This window comes from Rhinichthys klamathensis, unplaced genomic scaffold (assembly GCF_029890125.1).
Source record: "Rhinichthys klamathensis goyatoka isolate OS25496 unplaced genomic scaffold, OSU_Roscu_1.1 h1tg000247l_1, whole genome shotgun sequence".
Classification (NCBI taxonomy): Eukaryota; Metazoa; Chordata; class Actinopteri; order Cypriniformes; family Leuciscidae; genus Rhinichthys; species Rhinichthys klamathensis.
In genome coordinates, this window is record NW_026606769.1 from 174,007 (window position 1) to 196,856 (window position 22,850).

Sequence of the window (22,850 nt, forward strand, 5' to 3'; positions counted from 1 at the left end):
GTTAAGATATTGGACTTCCAATCAATCAGTGCATTTCATAGTGTTACTATCATTGTTGCTTATTTGTTAAATGTTTCTTGTTTGTTTAGTATTGTGCTATTTTGACAGGTAGTATGGGGAAAGAAAAAAGATGCAGACTGCCACATGCAAAATACATTAAATTTAATGTGACAACACTAAAGTAATAAATTCCTAATGACAAACACTGACTTTATGGATTACTTTTTTTTGTGGAATACAAACTATTTAAGATGTGCAACCATATCAAAATAACACATTTATCTCTGAATTGTATCACTAAATACATTCAGCGACTTATAATCATCATCATCTGCTATTGTTTTTGTCATAAGTCTTTTCATAAGCTGTGTTGCATCCCTGGCAGTAACCATGGTGATGAAATCCATATATGGCTCTCATACCATCTGCTATGACCCAGAGCACGTGTTTGGCAGAGCCCTTTGGAAGCAGTATGGTGCCATTCATCTCTACAGAGCACTGCATTCAGGAAGACAAACAGGAACAGAAGAGTAACCATTCGGAAGTGTATAGCAGCAAGGGATTAGAAATCATTACACATAAACACAAAGCATATGTGGTGTATTGACTATGATGGTTATCAGGTTTGCTCAAGTCCAGTTTCAGATGTCACTAATTATATACAGACAAACATGATTAAAGTTTTCTTTTAATATGAATATATAAGTTGCATTTCTTTGAAGTCTTTATTTGTGTTCAGGTGTTTTTAAAAGTGTTATTTTCTGCAAGTCGTCGGTTGAACTTTTGGATGAGAGTTTACTGGTTCACCCGGCTATTCATTTAAATTCTGAAATAAACAAAATATATTATAAAAAAAAAATAAAAAAAAGAGTGGGCGGAGTTAAATTCGAATGGACAGGGATGTCCAATCAGAGGCCAATATGTTCTTACGTCTTATGCCAAACGCGCCAATGACGACGCTGCATTCGGTCGCCAACAATTTTGAACCTTTTTTTTGAATTTTCCACTTTAGTAACTGAAGAAGAACACAAGAGAAGAACCTTGAGAGTAATTGCAGAGTAATCGTGAGGGGTTCTTTCTTTATTTCTGGTAAGATAATATATTTTTGTAGAATGTAGTACTTCATTGTTGAGAGTGGAATGTTAAAAGCCGTTTTAAAGTGTCATACTAGCCGACTCGTGTATGAAACATTTCTTTCACAACTTTACGTTAACGTTACCTGCCAGGCTCCCATTAAAACATATAAGATTTAAACACATAACGTATATGTCATTTTTATTTTTTGTTCTATTAAAATATAACATTAACTAAACCTAAAACCACCTCCGATCATAACTGACTACTTATTTAGATTTCGGTAAATATATTGCAATCTATATATGTATTCTTAAATTAAACTAATAGGGTGAAGAAGTTATTGTTCTCACAGCTGTGCCCCTAAAATATTAGTGAAATTAGGTAATATTAAACTAGGTTTTCATCCTGCAGGTCCTCTTTCTATATTTCACTTGATATGATCGAGTCTAAAAAGGTTACACATCATGTCCTGATGAGATCCGAGTTATTGTTACAATAACGTTACTAATTGTATGTACTTGTAAGCACTTTTGACATGTAAAATCTAATATAATCCCTCATTTTAATTAGATCCTTCAGCATTTAATACATGTGTGAAATACAAAATATTATTTTGTGAACAGTAATTTGACAACATCGTAAGATATTCTATCAGACTGGTGACTGCAGTAGATGAAGATGAAAATAAGTTTTAAACCATCCTGTAGTCTCCATTCATTAAGTGAAGTGGATTCAAGATTTGCCAATATTTATAATACATGTGAGGAAAAAAAATTGTATCCGACAGTGTTTAATAATTTAATGTTAAATTATGTATATTATTATTATATAATCAATTGTGCCAATATGTAGCCTGTTTTATCTCGGTGTTAGGTTATGCATATAATTCTGTAATATTTCATCTTGATCATTGATTTATAAAACAATGTTGCTTATTGCATTGTTCAGAGCATGCCAGTTTGTCTTTGAGGAGCAACACAGCAGCATCTTCAGTAAGTATGAGCTGGGCTGTAGAAGAGTGGAAGGATGGCCTTCCTGCAAAGGCCTTGCAAAAGATCCAAGAGATTGAAGGGCAGCTTGACAAGTTAAAGAAGGAAAGACAACAAAAACAGTTTCAGATGGATTCCCTTGAAGCTACTTTACAGAAACAGAGGCAAAAGGTCAGTTACCTAAGAAATATCGGAGTAGATTTCCTCCGATTTTAGCAGATTTAAATATCTCCATTATTTGTGTATTGTATTTCCCTACAGATGGACAGTGAGAAAAGTGAAGCGTCTGCCCTTAAGAGGGAGAATCAGTCTTTGGTAGAGTCTTGTGAAAGTCTGGAAAAGACTAGACAGAAACTTGCACATGACATCCAAACGAAGGAGCAACAGGTGAATTATCTGGAGGGGCAACTAAACTTGTGCAAGAAGCAGACTGATAGACTAGAGCAAGAGGTCAAAAAGTAAGTGGACTGTGTTTAATACTTTGTTGTGAGTTGTGACAAAGTTATCAATATAATATCATTATTTCTTTTAAATGTATAACTAACTTTTATATAATATTATTATATAACCTAATATGCATAAACTCTGTGTCAGAACACATTCTAAACTAGCCAAATATGACTCATCTTGGGCTTGGCTTAATTTTATTTATTTTTATTCACGAATCAGGTATAAGCATGAATTGGAACGATCTCAAACTTCACATTCTTCAGAAATCCAGCAGTTTAGTACACCACAGAAAACGTTTGCAACCCCTGCAACACCTAATCATTGGCAACAAGGTAAGATATGAATTGTATAGAAAATGAAAGTGCAATTCAGAATGAATGCATCATACTTAAACATTGTAATATTGCATCTTCAGACTCAAAAATAAGTGACCTACAGGAAAAGTACAATCGAGAGGTTGAGGAGCGGAAAAGGTTGGAAGCTGAAATCAAAGTCATGCATGTAAAAGTAAGTAAAATGCATACATTTTTGGTGAAAAGAGCCTTGTAGCTAGATGGTATAATAAATGAAAATTGTATAATTTGCTCACCCTCATGTTGTTCCAAACCCATAAGCCTTTTCATCTTCGGGAACACAAATTAAGATATTTCTAATTAAATCTGGGAGATTATTGTCCCAGATTTGACAGTCTGCGCAACTACCACTTTGATGCTTATAAAAATGACATAAACTGATTGTAAAACTAATCCATTTGAATTGAGCGGTTTAGTCCAAATTTTCCGAAGAGAAACGCATGATCGCTTTATGATTAACAGATTTAATTTAGGCATTTATTCACATATAAACATTAATCAACAACGCACACATTGGATATAGTAAACTGAGCTTGCTTGACGTGCAAAAACCAACGAGGTTCACTCTTGTTTCACATCCCTTTTGAGCCTCCACAAGAACTATTAAGGGATTTATTGTCCTGTGTTACGCAGCATGTTTGAGCCTCCACAAGAACCAATGAGGTTTGTTCTCGCATTAAGCAGGTTCGGTTGAGCTTTTGTTTGTAGTCGCTGATCAATGTTTATATGTGAATAAAAGTTACATTTAATCTGTTCATCATATATAGCAACTGAGTCTCTTCAGAAAATTTGGACTAAACCGCTTTAAGCATATGGATTAGTTTGACAGTCTCTTTATGAACCTTTTGAAGTGTCAAAGTGGTAGTTGCGTAGACTATTAAACATTTCTTAATGTGTGTTCCGAAGATGAACAAAAGTCTTACTGTTTTGAAACGACATGAAGATGAGTAAATAATGACAGAATTTCTAGTTTTGGGAGAACTAACCCTTTAATTTACTAAATGGTAATAGTGCATCTCTCTTTTGTAACTCCTGAAGATTCTGAACCAGTCTGCAGTGAGCCATAAAGACATTGCAAGACAGCAGACGGGGTCCTCAATTTTCCCTTGGCAGCAAGACCAAAAAACACACAGTCATCAGTCTCAGACTGTGATGGAGACACCATCTAGGAGAAGAAACGGACCCTCTGGGATGTCATGGTCTTGTGATGACACACCAGCACCAGTAAAGCCACACCAGCAGTTCACATCAGGCACTCAAAGTGACACAGCTGGATCACAGCAGATGGAACAGCTTAAGAATATAAATCAAGGTTGGTCTGACCTTAAAGATGGATTTAAAAAAAATTTATTACGTTATTGAGAATATGCTTTTGAATATAGCACTACAGTGACTACGTTTACATGCAGCCAATAACCTGTTCAAAACCGGGATATTAGCAATAACCCGGTCGCGCACGGCCATGTAAACACCTGAAAAAACCCGAATATGCTTATATCCCGGATTTTAAAAACCGGGATATGATACCTGGGGTACCCCTTTTCTAACCCGAATTTTTGGTCATGTAAACGCACATCGGCATATCCCCATTGTGATTTGTGTTCTGCGCATGTTCTATTCGCAAGGAATCTTGGTCTTTTGAGTAGAGGAACTTCTCGGCGCATACAGAAACCTACGTGCAGTATACCGGAAGTAAACATGGCGAGACGCAGCACAGCATACTTTTGGAGCGAGGTCAGTACCAGCACCAAAGCGCAAACAAAGGCGATCGCTATCTGCCCCGAACTATTCATTATCCGCGTGCTGCTGCTGTTGTTGTTGTCTTTGGATACAGGCAGGAAGAAGAATCGGAAATGACGCATATTGCGTCTTAAGGTTCTCCGTACGTCTTGACGCTAACCGTGCGTCGCCGTTTACATCGGGATATTGCAATTCCATGTATACAGGAGAAACTCTCTCTTCTCACGCATGTAAACGGGTTATTCCTAATGTTTCAGAAACCCGAATAGTGACCTTAACCCGACCATAACCCGAAAATTGACTGCATGTAAACGTAGTCAGTGATAATCTTCATATGCCTTGAGGTAACACATTTTTTCGCTGTGTTTTTTTTTTTGCTTTCTTATACTGATCAGATCTGAGGTCAAAGGTTTCTGAGTTAGAGCTCCGTCTTCAGGCTCAAGAGAAGGATATGAAGAATCAGATCAATAAATTCAGTGAAATTCAAACACAACTGGAAATGGCCAGGAAAGATCTGGCAGACAAGGACAAACTCCTGAGCAAATCCAGAGATGAACTCACAAAGACTACAGGCCAGTATGAGCAGTCAGTTTCTAAGGTAATGTAGATCTGTTTAATACATTATACTAGGGCTGGTCCGAATACCATTTTTTGAGCTTCGAAGCTTCAGTAATAATGAACATCGAATATTCAAAGCTCCGGAATCTCTATATGTCTGTCTGTCCGTTTGCATTTTGATTATTTCGAGAACCGTTTATCCAAACGACTTCACAAAGGAGTGCAGTGTCGTATTTGGTGCAATATACTGTAGATAGACAGGCGAGACGCGACACGTTCAGAATTAATAAGCTTTTAATAAACTAAGGAACAGCGCAAGCGGGAAGCGGCGCGCCTCACGCGAGCAGAGCTTATATGCTCCGAGAACGGACACTGCACTAGTGATATAAAACACACACAGGTCTGTTAACTTAAGCAATATTTTTAAAGCTGCAGTCCGGAGCTTTTCCTCTTTGTCGCCATCTCTCTGTTCGAAATCTGTAACTGCAGTGATTCGCGGAATTATCATCTTTACGTGGGTTGTAAATCGGCATGAAACAGCGCGGATGAACACAGTGCTTTGAGGCGAGTGCTGCTGTCAGTCACCGCGCTGTGTGGATACTGTCATACAGAATCACAGATTCACTTTTTGAAAGTTTGACCAACATAAGAATTTTCATAAGAAAATGTCTTCTGAACAAGTAAGTAAAATCCATTTTTGTTCTGACCAACTAAGGGGGAAAAAGCATTCGACATGATAAGCTTCGTTAGATTTAATCAATGTGATTTACAGCAACCGTGCAAATTATAGCCTACTTTGTTCTCAAATTGTTCATGTTAACAACATCAGCATTGCGTGACTAATGTTAAATTTAATGTGTTTTATGGTTACCTGCGTAGTTCAGAATTCATATTCTCCATAATAGCAAAACGAGAAAGGCACAACAAAGGAAACTCCATAACTGTGTGAATTAAGAAAACGTACTGTTACACGATTGAACTATTGAAATGTCTTACTTGTTCAGCAGAAAAAAGCCGTCTCTTCTTCCGTTTTGAACCCCTTCAAAACACGGAGTTCACGCACTTTTCAAAAGCCCCGCCGATGTTTAAATCCTTGTGTTTGCATGAGACGGTTTCTTTCTCTTTCTCTAGCCACCTTAAATCCGAAGTACGAAGTCTTTTGGGTTTTATAACTGCTGAATCTCCAGTTGACACTGATGATTGTTGTTTGGATCTTTCTGGATGCCATAAGTTTAATTATGTAAAGTGCTGCGAGAAAAGCCTATACATCTAAACATCTCGTCACGCGCAGTATAGCCGAAACTCCTTCTTTATGTGTACGGGTGTGACGTCATGACGCAAAGACATGCTCGAATTTCCCGCGGAAACCCACCAGTACCACTGGAATTAAAATCATTATTACAAGCTAACCGTTTTGAATCTAGCTTTGGCAAGCAGATAGTTTTGACCACTGGCAGAATACGTTTTTTTTAATATAATTATTTTGGATTATTTTTAACTTAAAAAAGTTACGGACTGGAGCTTTAATAAGGTAGTCTAATATTTTTCTCACTAACAAATTACTGACAAAGTAGAGTAGATTTAAATAAAGAAGCGGCGCGCCTCACGCGAGCAGGGCTTATATGCTCCGAGAATGGACACTGCACTAGTGATATAAAACACACACACACACACAGTCTTTTAACTTAAGCAATATTTTTAATAAGGTATAGTCTTATACTATTTTTCTCACTGACAAAGTAGGGTAGATTTAAATAAAGAAAAACGAAATTTAAATAAAGAAAAACAAAAAATAAATGAACGAACTGTAATAGCCTAAATAAAGAACACGGTAGCAATAACAACCACACATTTCAATTAATGTCAAAGCAACGCAGCTTAACCCAAAATACAAGCTCAGGCATGCACTTCTGTCCATACAAACTCCGCTGTTCTGCGCTCTGGCCAGAGAATACTCCCGTTGCAGGAACACCTTTAGTAGTCCAGACCTGCCAACATGTACGCATTTTGCGTAGCGGGCACGCATTTTGACCTCAAAGTACGCTGGTACGATTTGTCACTCTAAACTACGCAAAAACCTGGTGACGCCTCTTTGCACGCGCAGTCCTCAAATCAAGCAACAGAAAAGAAGAAGAGTTCGACCAATCATAGCACTGGGTTCATTCCCCAAATTGCAAGCGGAGATGATTGACAGATGCGTAAGCCCTATAATTAAAAAGAGACTAAAAATCGACACCAATAAAGAATCCCGCTCGATCCACCCTCCACTCGCACGCGCCCGCCGTCTGACTGATTTAAGCGAGGACAGTAGTCACGGTACTTCTGACTCCTGAAGGTAAACGGGCTTGGGTGGATGTGGAAAGTTGAAATATTGTATTTGAGTTAATTTAAAATGGATTGGTTATCACACGGGACGGGAGTGATCGCATGGATTATTTAAAAAATACTCCGTAATTCATTCATGGTAACTCAGATAAGAGGAAGTCATTCAGCCATGCAAATTATAAAATGCTCAAGTAATGTTGAACAATAAATCTAAATAAAATTGAAATCGCTATGTCTTAGTGATTATGAAAGTGATGCGATTTGTGGATGACTGATAACGTTAAGCGCGAATCTGGAGAAACAGGCGTTTATTTTTTCATTCTCAGTGTTGAGAAACGTAGCCTGCATGTATTACGTTATTATGTTGATAACTAAAGTACCGAATTATGTTACATAATTATTTTGTATGAAAACTAGTGAGTTAGTTGGCATACTTATGGATTAAAAATTACCGTTGTATGATATCATGTATCAGTGCTGCGCGAGCTCTCTCACAAACACAGACTCGCGCAGACAGAGAGAGAAGATATTTATAAAATAAAAATTGACAGGCAAAGTTCTTGCTTGTGTTTTTTATGTCAAAATGTCAAAGCTTTTTGTATTATCCATTCGTGTTTTTAAAATTCGTTAAATGACGGACGCTTTACTGTTAACAGCCCTCATATGTCGGATTCGTCTTATTCGAACACTTATATTATTGGTCATGTGACAGGACTCCTGTCTATTCATTGTTAACTGTTTTCTTTAAATATGTTTGGATTGGCTAAAGTTTATTCAGATAATGCGTGTCCTGTTTATAATGTGTAGCCTAATGTTCAAATGCAAAGACAGCACGTCACAAATATAAGCCCTTTTCCCTGTGGATTTAATATCATATTTGGATATTGGAATAATAAATTAAGTAGCCAATTTAAAATAAACATGTACACACCTGTTTTTTGTTTTGTTTTGTTTTTTACTGTTATGTAGGGGTTTCTTCATTTTAGACTAATTGACCAGCACAGATTATATGCAATACAATATTAATCATGAATAAAGAAATGGTGTTGAGCAGGATTGAAACTTTGGACTTTCACTGTTGCATTGCAAGTTAAATTTTGTATTTGTGTCAAATTAAAAAACCTTTAGAGGTCAAAACTAGAATTATGAAGATAGGCATGTGTCTGTGTGTGTCTTGCATTCTCAAAATAATGACAAAAATATATGATGCCCCCATAATATATGACAATATATGATGAATGTATGAAGAAATTTTATGAGCCCCAGAAAAGAATTTAAAAAATATACATTTAATTATAGCAAGGAACATTTATTTTAAAGCTAACACAAGCAAACTTTCAAGAAAATCATTGCACAAAATTTAACTATTTTGCTTCAAAAGTGTGCTTGTTTCTTTAAAATAATTACCACTTTATATTTTATTATGATTATACGTTTTGTATAATGTATGCAGATATTAAAACATTAAGTGTCCTAATATATTTGGGGAGGTTCATTGTTTAGAGACTCAATTTCTATTGTGAATGTAGTAGTTCATCTTTGGTTAATTTTGTCGTCTCAGTGTTCTTCAGTTGAAATGAAGCTGAAGCAGGTAACAGAGGAGATGAAATGTCAGAGACATAATGCTGAAAGCGTGCATAGATCTCTGGAGCAGAAAATCAAAGACCAGGAGAGAGAGAGTCAAAAGGTCTTGTCTCCTTACTGTCAAACATAATTTAAAAATATATATATATATTTCTGAATATTGGATGAGCTGAAATTTACAAATGTTTGTCTTCTCACTAATTTCAGGAACTTGCACAACTTCAAAGCTCCCATCAAGCTCTTGAGCAGCAATTTAACCAGGTAAAAAATAAAACGAGTATGGAGATCCAGCAAGCCAAAAAAGACTACAATGTTTTGCAATCAGATATGGATAAGGTAATTAGACAATTTAACTATGAATATTATTTTATAACTGTTATGAATAACACATTTCTGTTCAGTATATTTTCTTTTTTACTTTGTTTCTTTTCAATTTCTTTATACACATTTGGCTAAGTTAATCACAACAGAATGTCATTGCTTTTAAAGGTTACTGCTCTAAATAATCGACTGGAGAAAGATTTGGAAGATCTGAAACAGAAACTTCTCAGGTCTGAGCAGGGGTTACAGGCCAGTCAAGTGAAGGAGGCAGAGTTGAAGAAGAAATTTGATGTAAGTTCTTTGTGTATCTGTTAAAGAAAAGGTATTAGTTGGCTTGTTTTAATTTAATAATAATAGATTTTACTTTATGGGGAATGTGGACTAAAGTTTTTGGTACAAAAGCATGTAAATGGCTTGTTTCTGCTTATCTTAGGAGATGCAGAGAGAGAAGAACACTCTCAGTTGTCAGTTAGACCAAGGAATGAAGAGGGTCAAACAACTTGAAGAGGAAAAACAAAATATTGAGCAAAACCTTGCCAAAAGCCGTACGATGGTGGATGATTTAAAAAGTATGTTTTAAAAGTGTAATAAATCTCATTGGTACATTTTCAATATAACATAACATTTTAGAAAACAATTCAAGGAAAATCTAAAGAAATGCTTTATCTAATCATTTTTACTCATTACTTTCAGTGAAGACACAAACCCAGAGTGAAGAACTGACTGAACTTCGCAAAAAAATGGAACGTCAAAGTGCATCATCATCTCAAGAATTGGAAAATGCCAAGAAAACTCTGGCTGAAACAGAAGCAAAGAATATGAAGACTCAGGCTGAGTTGCAAAAACTAGTTCATGAAGTTGAACTCAAAGTTAACAAGATTTGTGCTGTGGAGAAAGAAAATGAAGACCTCAAAATGACCTCAAACTCCTGTCAGAAAGAAGTTGCTGAGATGAAGAAAGAGTATGAAGCTCTTCTGGAGTGGAAAAACGAAAAGGAACAGTTGATTAACAACACCGAATCCAACCTTGAGGAAATGCTGAGTAAAATTGCAGATCTGGAGATAGACAAGGCCAAACTCAGTGATGCTCATGATGGCTTTCAGAAAAAGATGCAAGATTTAGAAAATGAGAAGATTTGCCTATCTGGTCAGATTGATTCACTCAAAGGTGAACTGCTTCTAAAATCTGTGGATCTGGAGGAAAAAGGTAGAGTGTATGAGGAGCTTCAACAGCAGTTTAGTGAGACACATCAAAAACATAATAAGGAGATGGACAATTTGAAGCAACAAATCACTCTAATGCAGGAGCAGGTGAGCGAGCTTGAAACTAAACTGCATCAAGAAACAAGTAAGGTGGAAGGAATGGAGCAGGCCCATGGTCAGCTCCTTGAAGAATATGAAATTGCTTGTGACCTGGCTAAATCAAAGGACTCCATTATTGAAATGAACAGAACTGAGATTGAGCATCTTCAGGAATCATTTGCCTTGCGAGAGCAGGAGCTAGATAAATTCAAAGAAGAGAAAGACATGTTGGCTAAAGAATGTGAAGTCCGCCTGGCACAAAACAAAGAGTTGGAACAAGAAAAACTCAATGTGGAAACATCTCTGCAGGATGTTCTTGAGAATATTGCCCTCTTAGAATCAGACCTGAAGTCTCAAAAAGATTTAAATGCAGATATTCAGGAAAAATATGATGATCTTTCTAAAGTCAAAGAAGATCTAGTAGAGAAAGTGTCTTTGGTGGAAAAGAGGGAAAAAGATCTTATTCATGAAGTTGAATCAATGTTACAAAAGAATAAGTCCTTCTGTTCTCTTGAAGAGCAGTTTAATTGTCTTGTTTCTGAAGCAGAAGAAACCAGAAGTTCCTTAGAAAAAGTAAAGGAGCTACAAGTTCAGACCGCCACTGAGTTGGAAAATCAGAAGACAATAGCTGAAAATCTTGCAAAAGAAATAGAGGAAGAAAGAAGGAAAGCATCAAGCATGGAGCAGGATAATGCACATCTCAAAGTAAAACAAGAAGAGCTTGAAAATAAGGCAAAAGATCTATCTGAGAAGTATGAAAGCCTTCAAAAGCTCAATGATGTTGTTTGCCAAGAGAAAGAAAAACAGCTTAAACAGCTTTCCATAATGACGGAAGCACTTGCTGAAAAAGATGTAATGGCAGAAAAGATTGTTTTAATACAAAGTGACCTTGAGGCCTCAAATCATTTGTCAGTCACACTAAAGAATTCACTAGAAAGTCTTCAGAAACAGTTTGACTCTACCGTAGAGCTGAATTTATGTCTGGAAAAAAATTTACTAGACCGATCTGAAGAAAAAGCTTTATTAGAGACAAGTATCAAGGAGCTCACTGAGAGACATAACAGGGAATCTGAAGTGTATGTCTCTGAAAGGGAAACTCATTTAAAAAAACAAAATAGTTTAGAGGAGCGCATCAGTGTTCTTGAGGCAGAGTTACAGAGCAAATGTTTGGAGGTCAGAAATGCTTCAGAAAAACTGAAGGAGGCTGCCCTCGAAAAGGAAAAGCTGAAGCAAGATCTTGACCTATCAAAGGACCAACATAAAGAGAACACTGATTCCTATCAGAAAGTTGCAAAGGAACTTGAAGACTTGAAACAAAATGCATTTCCTCATGAGCAGGAGATAGAAAGTCTCAGAGCTGATTTGACCGTTCTGAAAAGCCAAGAAGCCACACAATCCTGTGAGATTGAATCTTTGAGAAACAAACTTCAGGAAGCTCAGTCTGAGAAAGCTAAAGCATTAGAGACATTGAATGAAAAAAAGATTAACATGAGCAAAATCGAAGTACAGCTTGAAATGTTGCAGATGGATCTTGAAGATAATGAAACACAGGTAGAGGAGTTGCAAGGCAACATCAGTGTTCTTGAAGCAAAGTTAAGTGATAGTGAGGCTCAGAGGTCCACCCTACAAGCAGAGCTTGAGTCTGTCAAAGATGACTATAAAAAGAGTGTCCTTGAAGTGTCCCTGCTATCTGCATGTTTGGAGGAAACCCAAAAGGAACAACAATCTAGTTCTGCATTAGTCAAAGAGTTGGAGTCTCTCCATGTAACCCATGAAAATCTTAAAGTTTCCCTAGAGCAAGAGAATTGCAAGCAGACAAACCTTGAAGCAATGTACAACAATCTTATGGAACAAAAACTAAAGTTGGAATCTGATATCCAGGGATTGAAAGCAGATGCTCAGAATTCCCAGGAGCAAGTGGATAAATTAAAGCAGGCACATGATTCTCTGCTATCTCAGATGGTTGAACAGCAAACTCGCATGGAACAGCTTCTGTCTGAGAAGAATCTTGATGCAGAAGCTTACTCTGATGCAGACACAATGAATAAAGAGCCAACCGCATATGAGAATGACCAAGATATTCGTGAAATGGCATTTGCCAACACATCTATTTTGCCCTTTGAAGAAGATACTGCTGTTCAGAGTATTTCATCACCTGGAGAGCAGCTTAATTCACAAGAAGAGGCCCAAACATCCTTGTCATCAGATGAGGATATCAAACAGTTACCACTGAAAGAGCTAATGCAAAATCAATCCAGGGAGCTTGAGGAGATATCTCATGTTCTTAAGCAGAATGTCAGAACCATGGAGGAGCAAACTAGGGTTCAAATAGATCAAATCAAATTACAGCATGCTAAAGAGCTCCAGAGCATGGAGGAGCAAATGCTCAATATAAAAAATGAGTTGGAGGCCAAACTCCAAAAAGAAAAACAACACACAGAGAACTTGTCCTCACAACTGGAGACTATGCAGCAACTGCAGGAATTGGACCTTGCATCCTCCTCCTCGCTGGCTACTGAAACTTCGCAGGTAACCTATGTATTCCACAATGTAATGTCAGATGTTTTGAATTCAGATATTATGCATTATATCAGTTAAAGTGCTGACTTAAAGGTGTATTTCACTTGTGAAATAAATTAATCATGACTTTGACATGCACGTGTTTGCAATTGCATCAGTGAACTGAAAATTTCCTTTTGCGTGATTCTACATTCAGGCTGCCAGTATGACATAAACTAAAAAATTACAGAGTGCAGCTTTAAATCATTGCATTTAAACAAAGTGTTACTGGGGGAAATATATGTTTAAAACTCTGCTGATATCAAAAAGCTATTTGATTTAATTTCTCTTGATTTTTATTCATAACTCCCTTTTTCTTTTTTTCTTGTTTTCATCTTGATTAGGAAATGACCTCCAAAGCACAGAAGAACATAATCCATTATCCTGAAGAGTCAGACTCCACTCCAGATATTAGCCAGGAAAGTGAAAAATTACACGTGGAACTTGAAGCACTTAAGGAATCTCTAAGGACACGCGAAAAGGAGGTTCAACATTTGCAATCCCAGTTTGAAGTCTTGGAATCTGAAATGGCAATTAGAAAACATTTGTGCTCTGACTTGGAGGGCAAAGTTCGTGAAACGGAAATAGAAAAGACAAACAGCACAGACAAATTGATGTCTGTCACTCAAGAAAACCAGAAACTGAGCAACCACATTGGAGAGTTAATAGAAGAGATCAATTCATTAAAACTACAGCTACAGACCTCCAAATGCCAGCTCTCAGATGTTATGGAGATGATGGAAAGCTTAGAGATGGCAAAAGGTGAGTGGGATGAGAAATTTTTCCAGATTGAGAGCGAACTAAAAAGAGTACGTTCTGAAAAGGCCAATTTAGAAAAGCACATCCTTTCCATGGAGGCTGACATAGAGGAGATACAAGAACAGAAACAAAGGCAAGCAGTAGAGCTTGATGCAGCTAGGAGAACAAATTACAGCCTTGAACAACAACTTAATACAACTATGGCAGAAGGTGGGCGACTTAAAGAAGAGCTTATTTTGTGTACTGATGTAAGGGAAAGTGAAACTCACTCCTTAATGAAGTGGAAAGAAAAGTCTGAGCTTCTGGAGAAGAGAGAGAGCAATACACGAGAACTTATAAAAGAACTAGAAGAGGACATTAGAGCAGGGAAAAGACAAATCGAGGCTGCATCTAACCAAATTGATATCCTGAGGAAAGAAAAAGAGCAACTTATTCAACAGTCTCAAAACCTTGAGAATACAGTGGCTCTTTTGAATGAAGACAATAAAAATGTGTTTAGTGAATTAAACAGTTTAAAGAACAATGAGAATTTTGCTTCAAGAGAGTCTGAAAACATGTCTTCCAAAATCCAATCACTTGAGAATGAGAACGTCAGGCTGTCCCAGTCCCTTGAATCGTCCCTCTTGGAGAAAGGTGAAATAGCCTCCAGGTTGATTTCGACTCAGGAGGAAGTAGCTCAGATGAGACAGGGCATTGAAAAACTGAAGGTACGAATTGAATCTGATGAACGGAAAAAGAACCACATGAGTCAGCTGCTCAAAGCTGCACAGAGGAAGACAGATGTTCTTCAGGACAACATTGAAAAGCTTGAGAGAGAAAAAGAACTTTCTGACGAGAATCTGGAGGACGCCATTCTTCAAGCAGAGAGTGCCAAAGCCGAGCTTGAGGAAATACAGGCTGAAACGCAAGAGCTTACCAAGAAAATCGAAGAGATGGTCACTGAGCTGAAGGATCTCAAGGAGGAGAAGTATAAACTTGAGCAAGAACTTCAGCAAAAGAACAGCCTAATTGATGAATTGCAGTTGTCCAATCAAGCAGCTTCTGAAAAGCTTAAATCTGTGGAAGAGGCAACAGTGAATCAGCAACAAATAATCACGGACTTCCAATTTAAAGTTGGTGCCATGGAGGAGGAACTTCAACTCTGTCGAACAGAAGTAGAATCGAAAGAACTGATCACACAGGATTTGACCTCTCAGTTGATGTCTTTGCAATCTGAAAACGAAGAGTTTGCCCAGAGAGTTCTCGAATATGAAAGGTGTCAGGCAGAGCTTTGTTCAACCAACCAGTCAGTCTTGAAAGACTTTGAAAACAGGCAGCAGGAGCTTCGCAAAGAAAATGCCCGACTTCAGTCACAAATAGATGAGCTGCAGGCGCTATCTTCAATTCAGGATGAGCGAGATAAATTGCAAAAGGACAAGGTCGAGTTACAGTGTACTATTGCACAGTTGGAGGAGAAGATGCATATGCAGTATTCCAAGATAGAGGACATGCAGAAAAGTGTCACTTCTCTAGAGAACAATATCCAACAGCTAGAGAGCCAACTTGATGCTATGAAGCTCATGAACTCCGAACTAACAGAAAAGGTATTTTTCATTACCTTTAGCAGTTTTATTTTTTTCTCCTTGTTTTCATTTCACATATTAATTTATTTGCATTTACTTTCAGTTAAATGCACTACATGAGAGCAGTTTGCTCCTCCATACACAACATCAGCAAGAACTGTGTGAGGCAAGGGAAAGGCATAATGTATTGGAGATTAATCATAATCAATTGACTTGTCAACTGCAGGAGTCTCAAAAACAAATCGAAACATACAAGGTAAGAATTTGTCCTTCACCATGATTTACATTGGCTTCATTAGCTGCGTTTCCATTGTCGGATAAGTGCGAGTCAGGGCTTTAAACGGGCTGCGCCGGGCTAATAGCCTCGGGCCTGTAGCACAAAATCTGCTGCGTTTCCACTGTTAGGCCAGACGCTCTGCAGCGCTTAACTAAAACACGCCCGGAACAACGTCACACAAACCCAAAATTTCACCAACAAATGGAAGTTTTATCAGAAAACTTATCAGTAAGAATCACTGGAAACAGCCTGATCGCAAAGCAAACATTATAAAAGCGACCATTTGCTGGCATTTTTGTTGTTTACTTGAATATTTAAAACCTAAGCATCGATGTTTTACCACCGGTTTACAATAAAAAGTGATACATTGGTCATAATGAATTAATTTGTGTCAAAATTGCACATTAGTCAGTCACAGAAATAGAGTGGTTTACCGTTAGCATTAGGTCTAACTTATTTCACAAAAGAAAGAGGACACACTTACTTATTCAGTCGCGTCTATTTCTGTTTATTTGGTAGTTGCAGGACATATTTTCATCACATTTAGAAAAAATGATCATTTCTACAAATATGCCACCAAAAATACGACCTGAGGAGCTTTAGCACTCTCTCCCAGTAGGCTACAGTTATATTTTCAGTCAGAGAAACAGAGGAAGCTCCTGAAAAAAAAGTTGTTTATTTTTATGGTAGTCTGGTATAAAGAGACGATACGTAGGCTACTGACAGATAAAATAAAAACATGATTATGATGGCCTTTATGATTTCTCTGATTTCTTCAAGCGGTCATATTTACCATGTTTACTATGGTGGTAATGGTTAGCGTGCATAGTCTTTTGCATTGCGTATAAATATTTCTACCTTATACGGTGATCAGAATCCACATCGGATCACAAACAGAAGGCATTCAAACATGAAAGTGAGTTTTGAGGTAAATTATTTTAAAAGTCTTTAATGCTGACAGAATCATCCGGCTCAGATAAACTCCGCCTCTGTTCGTAACCACTCCTCAAGCCCGAGCTGGCCTGCTTTAGACCAAGGTATTAGGCGGGCCAGTGGAAACGCGGCTATTGATGTTCAGTCTCTGCTTGCACTACATTTTCATTGCACCTTTCAGCTTGGCATGGAAGCATTGACGATAGAGAAAGATGGCCTGCAGAAAAATATATCTGATATTCTAGAAAGTCATGATGTTCAGATGAAGGAAAATAACAGGAGGCATGAGGAGAACCTGAAACATGTACAGCAGCAGGTGGGTAGATGTACAATGTGTTGTTTTTTTATATAGGTAGTGCGGTGCATTCTGGCAGTGTTATGATAACACAATGCCTTTTTTTCTTTTCTTTTCTTTTTATACATTCATTCAGCAAGGAGTCAAGGACGCGAAATACTTTTTCATCATTACAAAAAAAAGTTATATTTTAAATAAATTATGTACTTCGTATTTATCAAAGAATCCTGAAAAAAAATTATCATGGTTTTTGCAAAAAAATATTAAGTACTATTTTCAGCTGTTATAATTAGAAATGTTTCTTGAGCACCAAATCATCAAATCAAATTTTATTTTTATAAATTTATTTATTTTTATAAATTATAAAATGAAATTTATTCCTGTGATGCCAAAGCTGAATTTTACTCAACTGTTTTATATTTTAATTTTAAAATATTTTTTATTTTAAATTGTAATATTTCACAATAATACTGTTTTTAATATATATTTTGATCAAGTTCAGTAAAAAAAAAATGTTTTGTTGTGTTCTACAGCATGAGATGGAGATTAATAAACTGAAGGAAGAAATGACCTCTGACCTCAATAGCTTCAAGTCTCAAAATTCAGATGTGGAGTCTGCCTTAAAGGAGTTACAAAATAAATTGGTATATTGTGAAAATGAAAAGGTATTGTTTTTGTTGTTTTTCTGTTCATTCTTCATTATTTTAGACACAACTTTCATTCTATATTATATTTATTGGTCTTGGTCCCTGTAGGCAGAGTTGGACTCCAAGGTTGTGCGCTTGTCCAAAGAGAAGGACAGTGCTATGAGTAAGATCAATTTGTGGATGAAGTCATGCAAACAGCTGGAACGTGAGAAGCTGGCACTTCAGGAAGAACTTCAGCAGCAGGCACAACAGATAGCAGCACTGCAGGCCTCACAGAAACAAGGTATATACTGATTGGCTTCATCACTGTCTCCTCTCCACCAGTAAGCTGGTGTGTGGTGGGCGTTCTGGCGCAGTATGGCTATATTTTGTATTAATATAACATTAGCATATATTACATTAAACATAATATATGTTTAATGTAATATATGCTAATATTATATTAATACAAAACTACTTTCATGTTTTTTAAATAAAAAAAATGCAAAGTACAAGCATATTTACTGGTGATTTCAGACTTTTGGACACAGTATATCAATTTAAAGCATATCAGATAGATGTACAGATATTCACCTTTTTGTAAAAAGAAATAATAAAAATTACAGCATCTGTCATGTTAACAGGTGATGGCAGCAGTGACGGCCTGCAGGAAGAACTACAGGAGCTAAAGGAAGCCCTGGAGGAAAAGAGCCTTGAGGCGGACGACAACATGGACCGATACTGCAGCCTCATGGTCAAAGTACACAAGCTGGAAGAGACCAATGAAAGCCTCATGAACCAGCTCAAGCAGATGAGCACCCAGACAAAGACACCCAAGAGCAGGAGGTCCCTGAGGTCTGAGAAGAGTGACATGGAGAACAATAAGCCGGTGGAAAACACTAAGAGCGTGCCAGCAGGAAAGAGACAGAGAGCAGCGGATGACACCCCCAGCAAAGCACAGGAAGCCCTGCACAGTATCACCAAGAGACTGAAAGCTGCGGCTGCCACACCTAAAGCCACACAAGACGATGAGGATTACAGACCAGAGGGTTTGCCTGAACTTGTTCAAAAAGGTGAGAGGTTATCACAATTTGTTATACGTCCTCATGGCACAGCCTTCACATTCATATGTGAGTTGTGCTCAATCAAACTTTCACAATTGAAGGAACAAGTGAAGTTATTGATTGCTATTTTTAACACATCTACATCACTTCTTTCTGTACAGGTTTTGCAGATATTCCAATTGGAGAGATGAGCCCATTCATCATTCGCAGAACTGCAGTGCAGCGCTGCAGCCCTCGTCTGGCCGTCCGAACAACTGCGGCTCAGCAGAGCTCCGTTTTAGCAGAACATCCCGTGCAAATCTCCAAACAGACAGCAGAGGGCAGGAAATCAAACACAGTGAGTAGAACTACCTGTGTGTATTTCCTGCAACCACAACAACCTATATCTTTCAAAGTAAACTGTTTACTTGGAAAATGGTGATAATGATAGTATTGATTCCATGAAAGTTTGTTTGAATCTTTGAATCTAAAAACTATATAGGCTATATATATTAACCTTTAATTTGTAACATGTAAATAGCCAGATCTAATAATTCTACTTAAATGATATTCATTAACAGTTCAGATGGGCTGTTTGTCTCTTACAATTCTACTGTTTATGCCATCAATCAAAGCAGGATTGCAAAAAAAATGGTTTCACGCGATGTTAAAAGTCAGCAAAATGTTGATACTGGATTGGAGGAAAACTAGGATTCGTTTATATAAATAATAACAATACATTGACTTTTACTTAATTACATTTACATATAGTCACTTAGTAATTGCATTTATCTAAATCAACTTACACATTTGGAAGAAAAAAACACTAGCAATTTGTCATAAAGCAGCCAATAGTATTAGCAGTGCAGTTATACCAAATTTTAAGAGTAGACCAAAATAGTTGAATATGTGATATGATATGATAAATGTTCTGTTATTTTAGGAACAAAAATGGGGAATACAAACCTGAGAGGTTTATATGTAATTAACTCTCATTGTATAGCTGAAAATATGTAGGCATTCCTCAGTCTTTAACCACAGGAGGGCATCATAGACCCTCAGAAAATGTACCTGCAGTCTGTAGTTAACTCATTATGTCGCTCTTAAAGTTACTGACCATGAAAGCATTTCCAGATGAAACTCTGCATGACATTTCAGAGTTGGAAAGCCTTAAGTGCTCTGAGGCATTAAAGCTCTCCTGTCAGCTTATAACTCCCTCCGTAACTCTGATCATGTCACCTTACCCCAGGTCACCATTTCCTGGAGATTTTCCCATTTATTCTTCAAGAATGCAGCATGTGGTCTCCGCTTCCCTTTGTTAAGTTACTCTTATGTCCCAGAAATACCCTTCACCAACTTGAATACCTGATTCAAGATATAGTGAAGCTTTTATGGAGGCCAAAGTTCTGCATTCCTGCTTCCATGTGTCAATTTAAAGGAATGATCCGGGTTCAGTACAAGTTAAGCTAGTTAAAAAATTAAGTTAAAAGAAATGTGACTTGACACTCATTTTGATAAAAAAAGAAAGAGCAAGATTGTGAGTTATAGTGAGGCAATTGCAATATGTAACAATTAAAATAATCACTTCTTATATACTCTAACCTATTTCCCTTGTGTGTCACTGTCATTTTACTATGAAGAAAACGAGAGTATGGATGTGTATGAATTAATAAAGATCTATTTGCTCAAAATTTGGCTTTCGTTAGGCCAATATACCTCTAATATCACGGCCTTATGTGTGCTTTTACGCCTCTGTGGCGGCCATGAAACCACACCGTAAAATGGGCTGAATAGTGCAATACGACGTGCAAAAGTGCTCATTTTGGATTCCGTTAGAGCAGTTCATCTAGTACAAGGCTGAATTCAGAATCTTATTTGTTTGTCATTTATTGAAGCATGAGCCTCCCCTTTATATAATACGACACTTTCTAAAGTCCTTTGTCTATGACTCTGCTAGCAATAAGCGATCTTCGAATTGAATGGAGTAACTCAGCATTTTTCCACCATCTGTAAGGATGCGTTAAATTCGAAAGTGGTATAATAAAGAGTGTTTTGACCTTGTGAAATACACATTTTTAGCACATTTTACTGTACGTATATTTGTTTTAATTGGCTGTTAAAATTTTATATGGAACAATATAAATATACTACCATAACGAAATCCAAATTTTGATTACTTTTTACTATGCCAATGTTTTTTGTTTTTTTTAGGAACAATTAAACTTCGCATCTAGGACAATGAATACTGAGCCACCTATTGCACCATCAGCCCATTATGTGGTGCGGTTCCTTGGCTGCCATGGAGTAAAATTCATTAAAGCACATATACGGCCTTGAAATATGATGTACTGCCATAAAAAAAGACACATTTTTAGCACTTTTTACTGTCAGTCTTTTTTATGGACCCTTGAACTGGGCAGGTCTCTTTAGTGTCTCAAGTCATTATGACTGTGACCTTAATTGTCTATCTATATTGTCTAATTTTATATATATATATACACAGTATACACTTTATTTAAATAATAAATCATGTAATTAATTCCCTCTAAAGATATTAAGTATACAATTGACAACCCTAATTAATAGATGACATGACAGAAAAACCAACAACTAAACTTTGAATGAAACAGATGCTAGCCGAGATGAGCAAACCATTAGTCAGCTTGCAGCACAGCCAATTTTCAAGTATTATTCAGCACTGTTTCTTCTCCAGAAAGTACATGCTGGGTATAAGTCAAGGGTTAGGGGAGAACAGAAGATTGATTGATTGCAACATCTTATATTTATACATTTTGCCCTTGTCCTCAGCTTGGCACTTCACCCAGAGAGAAATACAGTACGAGTTGTTTTGAACATTGCTGCTGGGCATTCTTGACAGGTCCGTGTTGCTCTCTTCTGACATTGTTCATGTCCTTTTAGGTCCAGGCTCCTAAGGCCATCCAGAGCAGTGCGGCTTTATTATCTCCACTCGCAAATAGTCCACGGGAAAACAGCTGTCGAAGCCCTGTGCAGAAAACTAGCAGGCGCTCTCGCGGCTTCAAGAAGACCCCTGAGAAACAGGAATGCCTCAGCGCTTCTCCGAACCAAAACGACAACTGCCAAGTTCAGTGATTACTGGGATGCCATGCAAATTTCCAGTGTTTTAATTAAATGCTATATTTTGCAGAATGTTTATACACTGGCTTTTTAGCTTGTAAATAATATTCAAGAGCCGTATCTATATTTGTTTTTTTTATAATATTTTCTATTTCTTGTTTCGTTCTTCTCATATTTTTGTTCTTTTTTTTACTATTTCAAAACATCTGATGTGTTATCATTAACACAGAATAGCAGTATCGTTTTAGTGTATGTATTCTATTGACCTGATTTCTTATATACTTTTTGTATTTTTATAAATAGAAACATCACAACTAATCACTCCATTTTACCGTATGTCATTGTTTTTTCTGACTGCTTTACTAAACTTTACTCTGCCTTACAAATATGTTTGTTTGTGTACTTCTGTTTTTCTGGAAGTGGTCTTTTGGCTGTTTATTCGCACGCAAGAAATACAGCAGATTTTATTAAGCAATGATAAATTTCAGCCCTGAATGCATTAAGCTGTGTAATATGTAAAGATTTATTTGCAGACTGTCTAATACAGTCTATTATTAATGAACACACAACAACAGGGATCTAATTCTTAGTTCAGGCTCTGACTCAATACAGGTCTACTTGGCTCTTAAATCAATTCCTTTGCTCTTAAATTCACTCAGAAGTTCTCCCCTGAGGTTTGGTTAAGGTCTAGTTGAGAGGATTTGGGAAGAAAAAGACAAAGCTGTTATAGTATGTGATGATACAATAAATGAGTGTTTCATCATGATTGACAACCTTAAAATGTGTTCCCTGAAACACTGCATCCTCCTTATTGGTCAGTCCTTTTACTTAAATAATTTGACACCAAAAGCTGTTTTGATGAGTTTATTTTAACAATAATGTAACTGGAAACATTTGCTGATATTTTCTCTTACCTAAGATAAAAAGCCATTTTTAGCATGATATGATCAGTGTTATTTAAGAATTGTTTATATAATTAAAATTTGAATTAGCTTTTATTTT

At 36.9% G+C, this 22,850-nt stretch overlaps 1 protein-coding gene across 1 annotated transcript; it reads left to right on the forward strand.

Moving 5' to 3' along the window:
- Window positions 1–1,004: 1,004 nt before the first annotated feature.
- Window positions 1,005–22,236, forward strand: cenpf (centromere protein F). Its single transcript, XM_056266296.1, has 19 exons — window positions 1,005–1,089; window positions 2,026–2,237; window positions 2,328–2,524; window positions 2,736–2,848; window positions 2,932–3,023; window positions 3,908–4,181; window positions 5,005–5,207; window positions 9,054–9,179; window positions 9,284–9,412; window positions 9,566–9,688; window positions 9,831–9,966; window positions 10,091–13,227; window positions 13,602–15,599; window positions 15,682–15,834; window positions 16,970–17,104; window positions 17,839–18,013; window positions 18,354–18,782; window positions 18,935–19,110; window positions 21,672–22,236. The coding sequence occupies exons 2-19, from the start codon at window positions 2,076–2,078 to the stop codon at window positions 21,861–21,863; spliced, it is 7,950 nt and encodes a 2,649-aa protein (XP_056122271.1). The 5' UTR covers window positions 1,005–1,089; window positions 2,026–2,075; the 3' UTR covers window positions 21,864–22,236.
- Window positions 22,237–22,850: the final 614 nt, after the last annotated feature.

Coding starts and splice junctions, on each gene's coding strand:
- cenpf (XM_056266296.1), top strand. CDS start 2,076: ATGAGCTGGGCTGTAGAAGAGTGGAAGGATGGCCTTCCTGCAAAGGCC. Junction 3,024..3,907: donor TCAAAGTCATGCATGTAAAA/GTAAGTAAAATG, acceptor TAACTCCTGAAG/ATTCTGAACCAGTCTGCAGT. Junction 15,600..15,681: donor ACTCCGAACTAACAGAAAAG/GTATTTTTCATT, acceptor ATTTACTTTCAG/TTAAATGCACTACATGAGAG.